The 19260-nt window shown below is 32.6% G+C and overlaps 2 protein-coding genes across 2 annotated transcripts; both read left to right on the top strand.

The window, feature by feature from the left end:
* Window positions 1-3311: 3311 nt before the first annotated feature.
* Window positions 3312-6576, top strand: LOC144571523 (Leucine-rich repeat (LRR) family protein). Its single transcript, XM_078320849.1, has 6 exons — window positions 3312-3682; window positions 4208-4438; window positions 4814-4960; window positions 5733-5875; window positions 5966-6080; window positions 6216-6576. Exons 1-6 carry the CDS (start codon window positions 3437-3439, stop codon window positions 6291-6293), a joined length of 960 nt encoding a protein of 319 aa, XP_078176975.1. The 5' UTR covers window positions 3312-3436; the 3' UTR covers window positions 6294-6576.
* Window positions 6577-7186: 610 nt separating this feature from the next.
* LOC144571808 (early nodulin-like protein 17) lies at window positions 7187-8643 on the top strand. The gene is made up of 2 exons (XM_078321189.1): window positions 7187-7525; window positions 8183-8643. Exons 1-2 carry the CDS (start codon window positions 7330-7332, stop codon window positions 8482-8484), a joined length of 498 nt encoding a protein of 165 aa, XP_078177315.1. The 5' UTR covers window positions 7187-7329; the 3' UTR covers window positions 8485-8643.
* Window positions 8644-19260: the final 10617 nt, after the last annotated feature.

Raw genomic sequence — 19260 nt, forward strand, 5'->3', positions numbered from 1 at the left:
TCTTCCTTAGCTTAATCGTGCCGAACACCAGTTTCTTAGCGTAGATTAAGAAAATCTCCTTTATTCTTTTTTTTATCCGGATCTTAATCCCCTGCCTCTTTCTTAAGGCACCCCCCCTCCCTTTCCTTTAGCTTCTTTTAGCTATCTTGATCCTTTATCACTTTCTTTAGCTTACCGAACAACCCCTCCTTAACAAAAGATAACAATAAGTACGGTGTGGATTTTGCCAAAACTATTGCAATTCACATATTTTTGGTACTAACTCCTCGTGAATCTTGAAACTACCAATTGTATGAGCATTTAGAACATTTATTATTTTTATAGACTTAAAGACAAAAAAAGCCTCTTAAGTTCACAACATGAAATAATTTTGTAAGTTGAACATTTGTACCACTATTTCGAATCAAGATGTTGTAAACCAACATATTTGTTTAAATATATTGAAGGGTTATCATGATAAAATAATTTTATTATACAACATATCAGGTTCCTAATTTCGCACCATACTTCAAATCTGACTATCCATACCGACACACTTTTATTTGCCTTGAATTCACGAATTGTAGTGCAATACAGTTCATGGAAAAATTAATGTGATTGTAGTATATCAATACAATATTATATAGTTTAACTAGTGATTTTCTTGCAATAATATATATATATATGATATTACTATAGCTCAATTTATAATTTTCTTATTACTGTGACTACAGTATATCGGTATGATATTACCATAAATAAAGTATGCATTGTAGCGTTAAAGAGTTATCGCAAAAACTAAATATATTTTTCCATTATATTTTATCTTAATTTTATTAGATGATATATTTTTGAAATATATTTTTCGCATTATATTCTTAGATTTCATCTTATTTTTATGAGATGATATATATTACTAGAATTCATCTCAAGACTGTGGATAAAAAATAAACGAAAAAATGGCTGGTATGATCAATGCATTAACTAAAAAATTGAATTGTAAAGCATACCTTTTTGTAGAAGCACGAATATTATATCGTTGATTCATCCTTAATTTTAGAACTCAAGTGTTTGGTGCAAATATATTATTTGCTTTTAAGATTATACAATTTTGGGTGTCTACAATTAAGGAACAAAGACTTAATACATTTGGAGAGACATTCAAGTATAACAAGGAGTTGAGTCGTAAAAAAATTAACACCTATTGTTGTCATGAATGAGTATATATTTCGCATTGTTAAGTTAAGTATGAGTACTTTGTTGATTTTGTTAAATCCCCACATCCGGTTTTTCCAATAAAATCAGAGACCATTTGTAGAAAGACAATACTAAATATGTTCAAGGAAGAAAAAGATTAAATGTTTATTAGTTTTTTGGAGTACTTTCATGACAATTGAGTTACATCATGGATTTATTGACTTCACAATATAATAAGAGCTGCATGTGAATATCATTTCATTTCATTAATAGATGTTTTGTTTGATTGGAACATTGATAAGAAAATATTTTCACTTACAATAGATAATGATGGTGTCAATGGTGTGTGCATGAGAGATACGATCGATTGATTCAACAAAAACGAGAGCATTTATTGTGGTGGAAAGCTCTTTCATGTGAGATGTGATGATCACATCATTAACCTTGTTATGCTGAATGGATTAAATGTGATAGTATACGAGAAGTGGTGAAAAGAGTGAAAAACTTTCCTACAATACGAAAATAATTTGAGCAAAGATCTAAAGAATGCAAGTTAGACATATGGAGATCACTCTTCTTGAATGTCTCTATTAGATGGAACTTGATTTATGATGCTAAGAGATGTTATTTACTATGCAGTGGAATTTAGGACTGGGGTCCGTAGTAGAATTCGGATCCAGTAGAGTACCGCACAAGGGAATCTTTTAAAATGATTCCCTAATTGGTGGATCCGGACCGTTCTTTTAACTTGGCACAAATCTCAAAGCTCAAAAATTCTACCCCCTATTGCGACCCGAATCTCAAACAGGTTGAGAATTAATCTCAAACCGTAAAGTGAGAGTGATCCTCTACAATACTACAGAGGATATGGACGAATCCGTAGTACAGAAGAATAAGTATCCTATAAGATATCTCATATTTTGCGTGACTTAATCCTCACCGTTTGTATAATCCAACGGATTAAAATCAATTAGTTTTTTCACTCGTTGCCCAAAAAAAATATGTAACCCCCCTCTCTCTAGGAATTCTCTAGCGACCCCTTTCTCTCCTCTTAGAGCATCTACATCCCTGAAACTCTTTGAGTTTCTAATCTGATGTGGCAGTTTCTAAACCAGTTTCAGGGATGCAGATGAGTTTCTTATTTAGCAACTTTGCTCCAAAGTTTCTTAATAAGAAACCGTTTATAAACTCTGACGTGGCCAAATAATTCGCTGAAATTCTTTTCTCTTGTAATTTATTTGCTGATGTGGCAATTAAGAAACTCTAATTTTGAGTTTCAGGGATGTGAGAGTATATAAACTTTCAGAAATAAAGTTTCTAAAAATTAGTTAACAGTTATTTAAAAACTCCAAGAGTTTCAGGGATGTAGATGCTCTTAGACCGATGGATCCCCTTTTTAATATAAAGAAAAAAATACCAATTCGCAAACTCCCTTTGGTTCCCGCCCCCCAACGACCTCCGCCTGAACTGCATCCTGAGCGCTTTCTCTCGCTACCCCTACACGCTTTCTGTCTCTGTCCCGGCACGCCCCTTCTCCCCAACCCCTCTCTGACTCTTCTCCGCTCCCTATGCTATCTCTCCTTCACCTTGCAAGGAATCAAAAGAGAACCATTTAAGTTTCTCTCCCTCTCTTCTTGTCTTTATTCTTACAGTGAGGAGGAAGAAATATTCGATCAGAATACATATGACGATTAAGTCACACAAAATATTCTTACAGTGAGTGAAAAAACTAATTGATTCTAATCCGTTAGATTATACGAACGGTGAGGATTAAGTCACACAAAATAGTACAAAATATGAGATATCTCAGAGGATACGAATTCAGTATGGAAGCAGGGTCCGTTGTCTCATAGAAATCGGATCCAAACCAGCCTATGTTTCTCCAAATTCGTATCCTCTGCATTAACTCAAGGGAATTTTTTGAGTTAATGAATCTCAACTGTCTGATTTGTCTTAAGATTCGTGTGAACTAGATCTGCACTAATATTGAAAAGCGCCTTTTGTTATAAGTAGGTGCCGGCTTGGCACGGTTTAAAATCAGACGGTTCAGATTCATTAACTCAAAAATTTCTCTTTGGAGTTAATGCAGAGGATACGCATGCATGTTTCTACCATGTGGGACCGACAAGTCAGCAACCATTTTTGCTTGCTTTGGGAATCAGCAACCTCAGCGCTAGTGTAGACTAGAAACTAGAAAAACCGGAAAGGAAAAAGAAAAGAAAAGGGAAAGCGGTCCTCTCTTCTTCCTCTCCGATCAAAAATGGAAACCAATCCGACCGACGAGTCGCGGTTTCTAGACCTGACGAGCTGCCAGTTGCACGATCTGGCTGATATCGACCTACCTGAAATCCTGGAAGAGATCGATCTCACCGCTAACCGTCTCACCAAGCTCGACGAGCGCATCTCTCTCCTGTCCCATCTTAAAAAGCTGTCGCTGCGACAGAATTTGCTCGACGATCAAGCTGTCGAGCCCCTCACTCACTGGAATGCAATCTCTGGTCTAGAGGTGAGTAGGATACTTAGCTTTTCGTTTATGCCCCTCAAAAGTTTAATACTCTTTTCACCCCTTTCTTTTTGCTGATATCTTATAAGCGGTATTGCTTTTATTTCCATTTATATGTATGGTAATGGTTAACCAATGTGTATCTGTTTATACCTGCTGTACGTCAGTATTTGTACCAGACAAAATGGTAAGTTAGAGAATTTTATCTTGTATGCTTCTGGCCAGCAATTAGTTTGGTGGCAAGCTTCAGAGTTTTATATTATGTTATTCTGGTCAGATTCTACATGTTTGAGTTGTTTCAGTAAACACAATTAGAACTAATAATTGAAAAACAGATCCTCAATTAAGAACCAACAAGAAGAGAAAGTTAAAACATTATTTCACTGACCTAACTGAATTTTGCCTGTCGTCACATTACTTAAGGGTACTAGTATATCAGTATGCTGTTGAACCTGAGAAGTATTTAATGATATTTTTATCTTATTCCCAGACCACATCTTTTATTTCCCCTTTTTGTCCTTTCAACAGGAGCTGGTTTTGAGGGATAACAAGCTCACAAACATACCGGACATGAGCATTTTCAAGAGTCTCCTAGTGTTTGATGTCTCATTTAATGAGCTAACATCTCTGATGGGTCTTTCCAAGGTGTCTCCAGCATTAAAAGAGCTTTATGTCTCCAAAAATGAAGTGCTGAAAATGGAGGCGTTGGAGCATTTCCAATCCTTAGAAATTCTTGAACTTGGTTCAAATCGACTCAGGGTTAGCCTCCAAATCTCATCTTGGTATTGTATGCTTCCATACTGGTACACTGGAGGATTTGAGTGATTCTTTCTTCTTTGCTAGTATACTGGTATTTTTCTGTTTATGCCCATAACCAGGTTGAAGGGGGTCTGTTCCGTTGTTAGCTCAGTTCAATCTGGTGAAAATGGTTTAGAAACCTAATAGAACTTGCTATATTGTGTCAACTGGCACTAGTAATTCTGTGCCAGCTGGCTGTACCTGTATCAATATTGTGGCATGCCTGTGATTTCAAATAATTATTATCAAATAGAAAACCTTGAAATGACATCTTCGTCTTCTTTTCCTTTCTTAATTTTGAAAAAAAAAATTTCTTGTAATTCAATTGAATATCAGATAATGGAAAACTTGGAAACCTTAACAAATCTTCAAGAGCTGTGGCTTGGCCGAAACCGAATCAAAGCTATCAATTTATGTGGCTTGAAATGCATTAAAAAATTGAGCTTACAAAGCAACCGTCTGACAAGCATGTTGGGTTTGCAGGTACTATACTTCAGCATGATGTTTTATTCTGTTTATATAATAGCTTTTGCAGCAAGCACTTAATAACATATTATGAAATACATCTCTCCTCGTGCATAGATACAACTTGACAAACTAGTTCCTTCGTTATTTCCATTAACATTTAGTCTAACCCAAAGTTTTTAAATGTGAAAAGTGGTGGCAACCACCAATTCCAAGAGAATGCAGATGTAACTTTGGAAGGTAGCACTTTTGTGAGTAGCATGCTGGAAGGCTTGTAATAAGAGAAGGGATATATTGACAACCACTTATACATGACAAATGTGACAACCGTGAAAATAATTATGAAAATTAAAAAAGTAAATTGTAGAAATGTTTTTTATAGTTTAGATGGATTGTGTTTCAAATGCGGTGCAATTCGGAAATTGTTTGGTACTGAACCATTAATTTTTCAAGCTGTTAGATGGATGATCAAAGTATTTTCAAATTGCACCAAATTTGATACGCAACATATCTAAGCTACAGAAATATCTACAATTTTACTTCAACTTTTACTTTTATTTTTTATTTTGATAACCATTTGATTGGCTGTTCGGCTGTCAAGTAAGTTGGTTGTTAGTAATAGTATATCCTATCCCTTCTAATAAAAGATGCACACAATATGCATCTAATGGTGCATTTTTGACAATATATCAGTTGGATCCTTTTCGCAATTGTGAACAAAAAGCTCATGTTTTAAACATTCAATTATTACATTCTATTACTGATGACTTTTCTGACAAATTATCTACAGGAGTGTGTTGCTCTAGAAGAGCTATATCTGAGTCACAATGGCATTCAAAAAATGGAAGGGTTATCTACCCTGCACAACCTTCAGATATTAGATGTTTCTTCCAATAAATTGAGCTCCGTTAATGATATTGAGAACCTGACCAAGTAAGATCAACCTTATTAAAGTGCTGTATATTTGTTGTGGTTAAATAAATTTTATTTTTAATTTTTCTTTGTAAATATTTGTTTTTATAGGTTAGAGGATCTGTGGCTCAATGACAACCAAATAGAATCTCTTGAAGGAATGGAAGCAGCTGTGGCTGGTTCAAGGGAGATACTCGGTACAATCTATCTTGAGAGGAATCCTTGTGTATGTTTTTTTTTTTTTTTTTTTTTTTTCTCTTGCTCGATTACATAAGACTGCATTGCAAATATTGTGCATCTTTATTTACGGATCTCATAATTTAAATTCAAATCTTTTCGTTGTTTTTGTGTTGATTTTCAGGCAAAAGCTCCGGAGTACTCAGCTAGGCTCAAGGTGATATTTCCTAATATACAGCAAATTGACTCTGATATAATGTGAGCTGTTGATTTCCAAGAGATTGGGTTTGGCTCGAATATTTAGTTGACGCCAACTAATTTTTTGAAGCATCTTTATATATTTACTTATCTTACCTTTTTTTTTTTTTTAAATAGTTTAGGTTGTAGTCTATCACTACTGTCTGTCAAGTCTTTTTTGGATGTACTTTATTGGATTGTCTTATACAGTTTTCCCCAGTAGTTTGCTTACTGTTTGAATAAAAATAAACTCTTTTATTTTTTTTCTCAGAAATGAAAATTTGCAAGTTGGAGGAGTCAAAGAGTAATTCTTTCGTAATATCATCACTCAATTGTTAGATATGAGTTGATGCGTATATCTAACATCTTTATTAATCTCTTCGTTTCTACTAAAATAATATTATTTTCGGATTAGACTTTATGTGCCTCGGAATACAATGAAATAGATTTAATGCGTGATTACGAGTATTTGATTTAAGGCGTGATTACGCAGTTTAATTCCAGGACTTCGTAATGAACTGCTTATGGCTGTTAATGATGTGTTAGATACATTAGGGGATAACTGAACTGATTTAAGATATGTATACTTCTCTGAACTTCAAGGTACGTCAAATAAAAAAATAAACATTCCTGGCGAACCATGAATTCATATCACCAAGTTAACATAATCTACATGAATATTAAAAGGGTTTTGTGCATTTCGCGTCCAATCAGAATCTGCATGAATATTAAAAGGGTTTTGTGCATTTCACTTCGGACCGAATTAGCCATTGGACGGTCCAGATCTAAACAGAAATATTCTGTTACCTTTTATGGATTCAGCGAACCATGCCCTTTTGGATCAGGTTTATAACTACCTCCTTTGAGAATTTTAAAAACCGGAACATCATACCAAATTTAATTTCTCAAATTCAAACAAGAAGCGCCTCCCGCCTGTCAACAGAATCCAATATATCGCCTATTTAAGGCTTCAATCTCATCTTATAATATCATAATTCAACCCAGACGCGCCTCTCTTTCACAACTTCAGAAATCCTGTATCCTTTCCCTTCTTCCAATCGATGCCTACCATGGCCAAATTTTATGGTCTTCGCATCCTTGTGTTTGTTACCATCATTTTTACAGTTTTTTCAACAGGATCTGCTTTCCAGTACAAGGTCGGCGATGCCGACGGGTGGCGTCTGCCAGAAGATAACAACCAAGAGATGTACGAAACCTGGGCGAGCAATATCAATTTTCATGTCAAAGATTCATTACGTGAGTATTATATACGATCAATTCTCTCTCTTTTTTTTTAAGAATAAAATTAAAATTTGTTGAGGTTTTCCTGGTATTTTTGTTAGTAATGAAGAGAAGTACAATTTTTTGTTATAGAATTTTACTCATTCTATTAGTCTTTGAAACATTTTTTTTATTCTTTTTGTAGGAAATTAAATATTGTTGTTTTTCGTTTAAAATAATAATAATAATAAAGTACATCCAAAAATTCACCAGTAAAATTCAATAAAATTCCTATATTTACTTATTACTGGAGCATTAGTATCTGACATACTTCATACTGAAGCATTATATTTGAACTCCAAATATATTTACTTATTACTTATTGAACTCCAATTATATCATAAAATTCTATCCTCTTATTACTGAAGCATTAGTAGTATTTGACATACTTCAGACTTAACCTATATCATGTTTGCGTTGCCTTTATATGTCATTCTTTGGCCACGTTGGTATCAGTTGTCACATAAGAAGTTGTAGTAATATTTATACTAACTAAAAAAATAAAAATAGAATACTGAATAAAATTATCAAAATATGAAAATTAATCCAAGCACATGATAATTATGTACCACCTTCTCTAACTTCCCCTTTTCTTGATTTCTAATTAATTTTCTTTTTTAATTACCTTTCCAGTGTTTCTGTACAAAAATGACTCGGTGATAAAGGTCTCAAAACCAGGCTACTACCACTGCAATGAGACAGGCATCGGCGCAGCGCCAAAAGACGGGAGTACCCTTTTCACTTTAGACAAACCAGGTTTCTACTATTTTGTGAGCGGTAACCTTGACCATTGCATGAGGGGACAAAGGCTTGTGATAGAAGTTCCGGACCCGGCATCAGCCCCCTCGAAGACTAATACGGCTGCCTCGTTGTCCGTGCTGGGGTTAGGCATGCAGTGGATGCATCTCTTGGTGTTGTTGCTTATTTGGAAGTAATTGTTTGGTTTAAAGCATGTGTTGAACTAATGAAGACTTGTCTAGTAGCTTTAATTTGGTTTAGTGTTTGTTTTATGTATTAATTATGTAGGTGCATGTGATTTTGTATCAGACATTTGCTGTCTTTTATCTCTTGTTGAAGGAGACTTTAATTTGAGTGATTTTATTATGTTTGTTAGTTTCGTTATGAGAAGTTTTGGTTGGTTCTTAAAATATACCTTGGGGTTCCATTGCTTGTTTTTTATTGCACAGACAGGACTTGTTTGAAAATTTGGAACATTTTTCATTCAAAACCCTTCCTTTGAAACAGACATATAAATGTAGTATTTTGTTTCAAATTAAGAAGTGATAATTTGAAATTGAGAAAGCTAATAAATTGATTAGATGCATCTATGGATAATACAGGTATACAGAAATTTTACATATAATTCTCACAGAATTCCCTATATATATTAGTAACAAATAAGGGTCAAGCCCTCATTTTATATTAACCTCAATTGGTTACATATATGTCAATAAACAGTAGTATTTAGCATAAAAGCTCAACAGCAATATTTTGAAATTTGATGCATCGACAGATAGTAGTTATATTCAAATTTGACATATAAATTAGAACCTGAATAAGCATCTTTCGATTTCCCATAATTTGGGCTAAAGTTTATCTGAATTCCAACTCCGCCCATTAAATTTTTTTGGGTTGAACTGTTTCTTAATCAGTCCTTATAATTTCTCAACGAGGCCTTAAATCTTCTATACCAATTATTGCTCTAAATAGCCCGCAAAAGCCTTCTATAGTCTCTCTCTCTATCAACGGCTTAGTTATAGTCTTTACATGAAATTGCAAAACTCTACATAAGAAAGTGTAGTTATATATTTTACTCGTGTTTCATCTTAAATCCAACACGATACCATTTTCTCTACTATACAACTTTTTACTTGATTGCGTTTTCTTCTACTAATTTATACCATTTTTAATTAGAACATTTTACCTTAATAATGGATACACCTTTGCTAAAATTCTGAACATTTTATTCGTTTTCAAATATTTCATTATCAGCCCTTTCGCCTTCATGTTGTTTATACAAACCTGGTATGGAAATAGAGTGGGAAAAATGGCACGGCAGAGCCGGCTTTGTCACGGAACGGCACTGCTACAGCACGGAATGGCACAACTACGACACGGAATTACACGACACGTGTTACTGTCTCGTGCCGTGACTCGCGTGTTGCGTGCCAGGACCACCCCTTAATATTTTGGTCACGGTATGGCACGCAAAAAATCTGATCACAACACGGCAAGTAATCACGTGAGTCACGTGTAATTAGGACTGTTAGGTCTTAATCAAATGGTGAATCTTGAATAAACTAACATAAATTATGAAAAAATAGTTAAACGTGAGAAATGTGACCAGACATTTGGACACGGCACGCGAGTCATGGCGTGACTCGCGTGCTGTGACCACTCCTTAACATTTTGGTCACGGCACGAGTTACTATTCACTTGATCACAACATAGCACAAGACCAAAATCACAGCGTATTAATCACAATAAGGCCCATTTTTTCCACTCTGTATGGAAATGCACAGTCTAAGAACATGTGTGTTAATTTGATTTTTCCTATCATATTCTACTGATATACTGCTTTTACTACATCTTGTCAACCGATTTCAGGTCTTGTCTAAAGAAGATTGGTTCACATGCAACATGGAAATCTGATTGGATGTCTCGTTTATTTTTCTGTTAATTCCTCATTGGTTCTCTTATATTTTTGTTTTATATAATGAAATGTTACATATATACACGACAAATGAGACGTGGCCTTACCTTAGCCACTTGTACGAAAACAAATATGTACATTATCCAGCCGAATTTTTTATTAATAGAAATAAAATAAATAAAATATTTAAAAAGAACACTACTGTTGAGTTTTTTCGAAAACTAAGTAGACCGGGTCCTGTAAACCCGTCCCACCGGACGGGTCCAATTGACCCGTCCCAGTTAATCGGATTAGCCCTTAACTAACATCACGGAAAAAAAAAAAAAAAAAAATTCCCGGACGGGTTTAAGCATCCCGTCCCGAGTCTGTAAAAAAAAAAAAAAAAAAAAAAAAAAAAAAAAAATTCCGGACGGGTTTAAGCATCCCGTCCCGAGTCTGTTAAAAAAAAAAAAAAAAAAAAAAAATCTGGACGGGTTAAGTAAACCCGTCCAAAATTTGAAATATTATATTTATATTATATTATTATATTATATTATATTATATTATATTATATTATTATATTATATTATATTATATTATTATATTATATTATATTATATTATATTATTATATTATATTATATTATATTATTATATTATATTATATTATTATATTATGATTTTATATATATTATATTTTTTGTTTTTTATATTATATTATTATATTAATATACTTATATATATATATTATATTATGAATAGAACTAGTTTAGTTGTGCTTAAGTTCACCAAAGTGTTTGGTGAGCTTAACTCCAAAACTTATTAAATCGTTTTCAAATGACGAATCCAAACCGTTAGAACCTGCCTATCTTGCGAGTGATGCATCTACATGTGAAAATTTTAAACGTTCAAATTAATTTAGTATAAAGTCAAGCGGTAAGAAAACGTTCAAAAAATAAATGCACTAAAATTAATTTATTAATCTTTTAATCTTGACCGATTGACTTTATACTAAATTAATTCAAATATTTAAAATCATAATATAATAATATAATAATATAATATAAAAAACAAAAAAAATATAATATATATAAAATCATAATATAATATAATATAATAATATAATATAATAATAATATAATATAATATAATAATATAATATAATATAATATAATAATATAATATAATATAATATAATATAATAATATAATATAAATATAATATTTCAAATTCTGGACGGGTTTACTTAACCCGTCCATATTTTTTTTTTTTTTTTTTTTTTTAACAGACTCGGGACGGGATGCTTAAACCCGTCCGGAATTTTTTTTTTTTTTTTTTTTTTTTTTTTACAGACTCAGGACGGGATGCTTAAACCCGTCCGGGAATTTTTTTTTTTTTTTTTTTTCCGTGATGTTAGTTAACGGCTAATCCGATTAACCGGGACGGGTCAATTGGACCCGTCCGGTGGGACGGGTTTACAGGACCCGGTCTACTTAGTTTTCGAAAAAACTCAACAGTAGTGTTCTTTTTAAATATTTTATTTATTTTATTTCTATTAATAAAAAATTCGGCATTATCCAGATCAAACTAGAGGTAGGAGTAGGACAGACTAACTGGCTTCAGATTTTTATTCAGAGGATAGACTGGCTAGAGCTAGTAGCTAGATATACAGATGACTCATTTGTTTGCATGCAAGTTGTTTTGAACACAAGTAATACCGAAAAAATATAAACTATTGATGTCTGGTTGCAGTGAATTTGCATCGACCAAATTTTTTAAATTAATTGAAATTACTATTGATAAGTCGGCTCCGTCAGTACACTGTATGATATCCACTTCATTTTCTGACTAAAGTTATTGTTTTAGGGGAAAAATTAATGTTATCTTATAATTGCAACGAGCGTTGTACTAACTTTTTTCTAATTAGTGACAACCAAACAATGGCGATGATAATATTCTGAGATTCACAGCCGCTGTGAAATTTTTCAAAAAAAGGGCAATATTCTGAGAGTAGCACCAATCAGGAATTGCGGACAACTATTAACTATAGCAGTTTTATGTGACTTGGGCATATCTCTCATTCTTATTAAGAAGCTTAATGTCTAAATTCTGCAAGGGTTCTGATTTACTGTTTTTTTTTTTCAGAATGATGCTCAGCCGTTGAATTTTCAGATCGCACATAGATGAATTTTTCAAATTATGAGCTTCAATACTTAAGTATGCATTGGTCGCGCCGCATATAATCCCAGTGCCCGTAGATCACGCGCCGCACCCGCTCTAAACCACACACGGCACCTGCGGACCGAGCCTGTGCACCGCGCACCCTTTTTCTTTTTTTTCTGCTGAAGGCGGGATTAAAACTCAGTTGGGTTCTGTTGGTGCCAAAATTCTTACCACTACACTAGAGTTTACATGTGTTTTCTTGTAGATAAATATAGTATTTAACAATTTTTTTTCTCTACAAATTTGATTTAAATTATCTCTCCTCCTTATTAAGGAGCTTAATGTTTTCTACTACATAATTTGCTCCCGTTGCTGTGCACGGGCACGATTACTAGTACAATATATTACGGTCAAAATTATAAATGTTCAAATATTTAAAAAAAAGTACTTATCCACTAAATGATGATAAATATATAGATTGACGATTAGCGCAAAATGAATATTTTGTAAGATTACAACAAAGATACTTAGGAATGCACATCACTATTGTAAGAGGAGTGCTATATTGAGGGCATTTATTTTGATTTTGAGAGCTAAGAGTTTTTTTTTTTTTTTAAAATACCAATTTTGTTGTCCTTCCACTTTTCTCTCTTGTCAATTAATAAAACCAGTTAATAAAAAAACTAATAAAAATAATTAATAAAAGGAAAGAACTAATAAAGAAAATAAGACAGAAAAGTTTCCTACCGCTAAAAACATTGCACTCAAAAATCCCTCAAAGAAGAGGTTATTAAGAGTCTATAGCGTTATTACCAAGAAGATCTAATAGTGGAAAATATGAGGTTAGTTTCGAGAATTTCACATGATGTTACTAATTCGTAACGTATGTGATTTAAATGTGTGCATATCGGGTAAATTTGGATGCACTCTAGAATAGCTAGAATAGCTACTATTTGAGAATAGTAGATGAGAATAGTGATTTTTGGAAGAGTGTGAGAACAGTGTTGTTGTGGTGCTATTCGGAATAGCGAACATGTTGTTTGTATCGAACATTTAGAATAGGGATGGAGGGATTGAACATTTGAGAGAGCACCAATTGTTATTTCGACTTTTTGTAGGAATAACAGAACAGTGCTATTCTTGTTGTTCCAAATAGCAATTGAGTATGTTTGAATGGATCAGAACAGCGCTATTTTGGCTATTCTCGTTATTCTCGCTATTCTCAGTACATCCAAACATAGCATCTACTTTTCCTTTTGACATTTTAGTGTTGTAAAGTGAAATTACTGGTGAGCATAGATCCGGTAGTATTGGTAATAAAAGTTCTGAAACTCTGAAACTTTTTTTTTTTGTTTATGCAGTTTATTCTGCTTGAAATACGAAAAGCTAATTGGCATTTGTACTTTGCAAATATAAGATTCTCTTATAATTAAATTTGAATATAATTGATTTATTTTATTTAATACATGTCTCTTCAAACTTTGCAACAACACATGTATTTCTCATGCGCTACTAGAAGCATCATATGTTCTTAATAGATGGCACTCAGCCTGTTGCACTGTAATGCTATATTGTTCTAGCTTACCTTGATTTGGAATTCTTATGGACCACCCATTTATGTGCTTCTAATTAACAAAAAGAAGTGAAAAAAGACTGATGTACCTGTATCTTTTGTCAGGGGTTGTATTCTGACATCCTTATAGTTTTTTTTTTATTATTATTTTAATCTTCAAGCCCGTACCGGAACCTGGTACATCAATACTATACCCTTCTTTGGAAAACTTACAAAAAGCATATTTCATATCGTACCAGTAAACAAAACAGAGAACCCCGTAACAGTAGGCACATCTGAGAAACCATTTCTATCCCAATCATTAATTCTTCCCTCATTTTCTAGATAGTGTGCAATTAATCTTTGTCCCTGAGTCTTCTTTGCTGCAAAATGAAAATGTCTCGTAAGAATCAAACAGGATATAGAGCTTGGCGAAATATCTCGAAGAGTTCATTTTAAAGAGTAATAGTCTAATATATGAACTGCAAAATTTTAAATATATTGGATCAAGGTGTAATTTTTGTTCTTTTAATCACAATTGTTTTAAAAGAAAGGCAATGTATTCCATATACACGAGAACAAATGTACTCACGAAGCAGCTAAATGCATTTTAGTTATTTTATAGTAGAGTTGCTTTCCGGACTTAAAAAAATGTTTTAATAAAATTATTAAATTAAATTAGTTCTTACCAGCAAAAGTTATCGGTATTAAATAATTCGAGCTAAAGAACAAGAATCGGGCAATAATTGCTAAAATTTGGAAGCTCCCAAAAAAGGAAAAATAATTGCCAGAAAGTCACATATACATACTATTATTAAGGCCATTGTCAATTTATAAACCAAGAGAAAGGCGATGATATTACCTCATCAATTGTATATTTTATTGATAATTTCACTGTCAACAGATTTTGCTGCTTGCATGAAAGAATCTATTTCCCCATTAGTACAAGTTAAGTTGACCTTAGTGGGTGCTTAGAAACGACGTGCTGCCAACTTATGAACTATTCTTCAAGTTATCAAAATGGTCATTTGTTTATTAATCTCTAGTTAATAAATCAGCACCTTTTCATATACGACCCCGTATAACTAATAATTGTGAATTTTATTCTTTATAATGTCCTTTTTAGCATTTTGTTGTGTGCCGACTGCTGTGCACCCTAAAAAAGGGTGAAAAAGGTTGTGTTGCAGAAAGACCCCCCTCCCCCTGAGTGCATATCCTCTGAGATATCTCAACTTTTGCGTGACTGATGTGTCCGGTGCCTATTCGGGGGTGATGTAGGGGGTCAGTATTATCTGTGCTTTTAGATTTGTGCAGAACGTATTTAAACGGCTGAGATTTTCCATAAAGTCACGCAAAGTTTGAGATATCTCAGAGGATACGAATTCCTCCCCCCCAATGAAGTATTCTTGATTGTTTAATTTTAAATGAAGCCAATCTAACTTTGGCTTATAAAGTAGGGGGTTCTTTAATATTAATCCGGATCTAGTCTATACGAATTTTAAAACAGATTGTACAGTTAAGATGCATTAATTCAAAAGATTCTTTTTTTGAGTAAATGCAAAGGATACGAATTCTCGCATGAATCCAAAATTTATAATTAGTCCCATTAAATTTTGTTAATCATATATGCAGTAATACCTTTCAGCCCTTTATAAAGTAAAATTATATTATATTTGAATTTTTAGTCCTAATTTTAATTTTTTAGTTCTACTTCTGACTAAAATTGATATGATTACAACATTACGGCGTCAAAGGGTCGAGCTACGATTTGTTAAACTTGCAAACAAAATGGAAGAACAAGGTTGTGTTTAGCATGCAAGTTTATGCGTGAGTTTTAAAGGCTTTGGAGGGTCAGATGAAAATTTGGAAGTTTCAAGGGCAAAACCGCAAAGTGAAAATTAATTCTTCTATTAAATTATTTCCTTGATGTGGGAATCCATCACTATATTTTAGTGAATAGTGATATATAATTAAATTTATTGATAGCTACTTGCGTTCATAAATTATTAATTTCTCAGATTTATTTGTCGTATATATTTGGCTGCATACTAGAAATTTAAAAACAATTATGATAGGCTCCGCCCAATACAGTAATATTATGTTGGAGTGTCCCATGCATGCTTAAAATTTCCACTCGATTGCAAATAACTAGGGAACTTTTTGTCATCATGTTCAAGATATTTATTTATATATTTCTAATATTTCCCAACAACAAATAATCTTATGATTGCCCATGAAAATTTAAAATTTATATAAGAGCCCTTTAAGAAAAGTGCCAACAACAATTAGTGATTGTTCGGATAAATATAACAGTAATGCGATAAAATATAAGTAGCTCGGACAACTATAATTAGATAACATAAATCAAAGGATTACCAATATTTCTTATACATTTTAGTGAATTTTGTGGAGTAATTAAGCTTAATGTGAAATTTTTGACATTTCGCACGCGCTTAATTAGCTTAAGTTCAACATTACAATATATCTTAAGTTGTATGATTTAGATTGTTTTAGTCATTTAGCCTTCTCAACCAAGCTAAAATGCAAAACTAACATATTATTGTAAAAAAAATTAAGCTGTTGAGTAAAGAATTTTATTTGTGATCTTCTAATTTCATTAAGAACAAGGTTTTTCTCGAGAAAGGGTACAACCTGTTCAATTTGAGGCATTATTTTCTACAAATATCAAAATCAAGGTACCATCTGATGATGCCTCTGACTGTGGGAAAGACCTTAATTTGTCTTTTTGTGTTTATGTTTATGATGTGTGGGGTACCTGATGGTGGGACCAAGATATACAATTAATTAGTGGCAGCAAGAATCTTGTAACTACAATAATAGTTAAAACTTTGAACCACTAAACGAGCACTAATTGAATGGACAACATCCAAATTATCTAATATAAAATTTACAAATATCTTTTTTTTTTTTTTTTTAAATCCTTGCATTTAATCAAATAATCATTAGTTTTCTATCTGATATTATTTCAAATTATGAAGTTCTAGAAGAATTCGTATCCTCTACACATTAATTCAAAAAAGAATATTTTGAGTTAATGTTTATGGACCGTCAAATCAGATTTAATATTCATGCAGATTAAATCTGCACCAATATTAAAGAGCTCTATATTATATACCGAGGCCGGATAAAGTCCGTTTACAATCAGATGACCCAGATACATTAACTCAAAATCTCTTTTGAGTTAATGCAGACGATGCGGACTCGTTTTTGAGGGATACAAGCTCCTCTACCCTTGAAAAATCATACGAAAGACCTCACTATATATGTTGAATGAAATGTCAAATTTCATTTTGTTGAGGATTTAAATCCATGTATCGGTATCCAATGCTTGATTATACTGTAGAATGAAATTGGATCATGTTTGAAATCTTCTAGCCAATTATGCGTTTATGCTTCAAATAGCAAAATGTAAACATACATGTATGTACGAACATATTGTTATTTTTAATTATATATATATAATTAAAGTAAGAATATTAACAAATTTAATAAGACTAACATGTATAGGTAATACTTATTACAGTATTTAAAATATGTAAAATGGAAAACAAAATATGTAAATGATCGCGTATTTTATATTTGTTTGATCCCTAGCTAGTTTTAATATTAGCAGTTGGTAAATCAAATACAAATTCAACAGAATTGTTACATCCATTCAGACAACTATTATATATATTGCTCAGCGGCAAAGCATGGAGATATATTGATGAGGACATTAGATTTAAGTCATGTTGATAAAAAGTTTGAAAGTAAATATCTTTTTTTTTTATTGAAAGAAAGTAAATATCTCACCAACTAGCTATCACTATGGATAGCGTTGAACTTGCCTTTAATGTATTTAAATTCGTATACTGTGTGGACGTATCTCAAAAGGTCGGCTTCATATTATAAGCGGGGAGCAGTTTAATTTTTAATTGTTAATATTTTGCCAATTATATATTCAGATTTTTTTAGGTACGCAGGGAATTTTACGTCGTCATTCGTTTCAAGATTTTTTTTATATATATATATATAGAGAGAGAGAAAGAGAGAGTAAGGCTACGGTGAGTTGCAAAGTAAAACACGTTTTTACTTCACGCAATATCTTCATTTTCAAAGTTTAAATAACTGATCCAAACCGTTATATATTTAATCTATATTAAAATATGCTTGGAAACTAAATTTTACATTTTTGGAATTTTTTTATTATTTATTAAGCCACTTTGAAAATCTGAAAATCTGGGCGAACAGTAAAAAAATAGAAAATTTTCTGGACCACTGGATCGGCGATTTTCAAAGTGGCTTAATAATAGTAAACAAATTCCAAAAAATGTAAAATTTGGTCTCCAAGCACATTTCAATATGGAGATCATTTTGAGCGGCTCTGATCGACGTTGTGAACTTTAAAATCGCAAAATATGAGTATGAATTAAAATAGTCGCTTTACTTCGCAACTCACCGTAGCCCAACTCTATATATATGTATGTATGTATGTATGTATGTATGTATATATATATATATATATATATATATATATAGAGAGAGAGAGAGAGAGAGAGAGAGAGACTAATGTGCATTCGAATGTATTTGGGCCGAAATACATACGGTCCAAATTCGACTTTTCAAAATCCAAACGATCGATTCGAACGTTTATCTTGTTCTCCATACTATTTTGTTAAGCCACCGTTGGATCAACAATTTTGTAAAATACTTAATAAATAGTAAAAAAAATTCAGAAAAATGTAAAATTTGGTCTCCAAGCACATATTAATACGGAGAACAAGATGAATGGTTCAGATTGACCGTTTGGATTTTGAAAAGTCGAATTTGGACCGTATGTATTTCGGCCCATATACATTCGAATGCACATTAGTCACTCTATATATATATGAAAATGCTAATATGCTACGCATAGCATAGAGGGCCTCCGTGCAACGATATTTGAGTTTTCAAAATCCTAACGGTTGATCCGAACCGTTCAACATGATCTCCATATGAATATGTACTTGCAAACTAAATTTTTAATTTTTTTAATTTTTTTTTTCTATATTTTTAGATAGGTAGAAAATCACTTGATTTGAAAATCCTGTATGAGAACCTTTTATGGCTGGTACAGAACTGAGACCCTCATGAACAGTTGTTATGACTGATATAGAGCCTTTTATGACTGGTACATAACCTTTTATGATGGGCAGCAGGCTTATTCCATTTTGCGACCTAATCAAAGAATTACATCAGGTTTCAATTAAAATTTGTGATTTGATTTACCAACTAATGAGGAGTTGAATTACCTAGCCATCAGGTTTCTTTGATTACCTAGTTTTTAAATTACATCAGGTTTGAATTACCTAGTTTTTAAATTACA

The sequence above is a fragment of the Carex rostrata genome, chromosome 19 (assembly GCF_964058835.1).
Source record: "Carex rostrata chromosome 19, lpCarRost1.2, whole genome shotgun sequence".
Taxonomy (NCBI): domain Eukaryota; kingdom Viridiplantae; phylum Streptophyta; class Magnoliopsida; order Poales; family Cyperaceae; genus Carex; species Carex rostrata.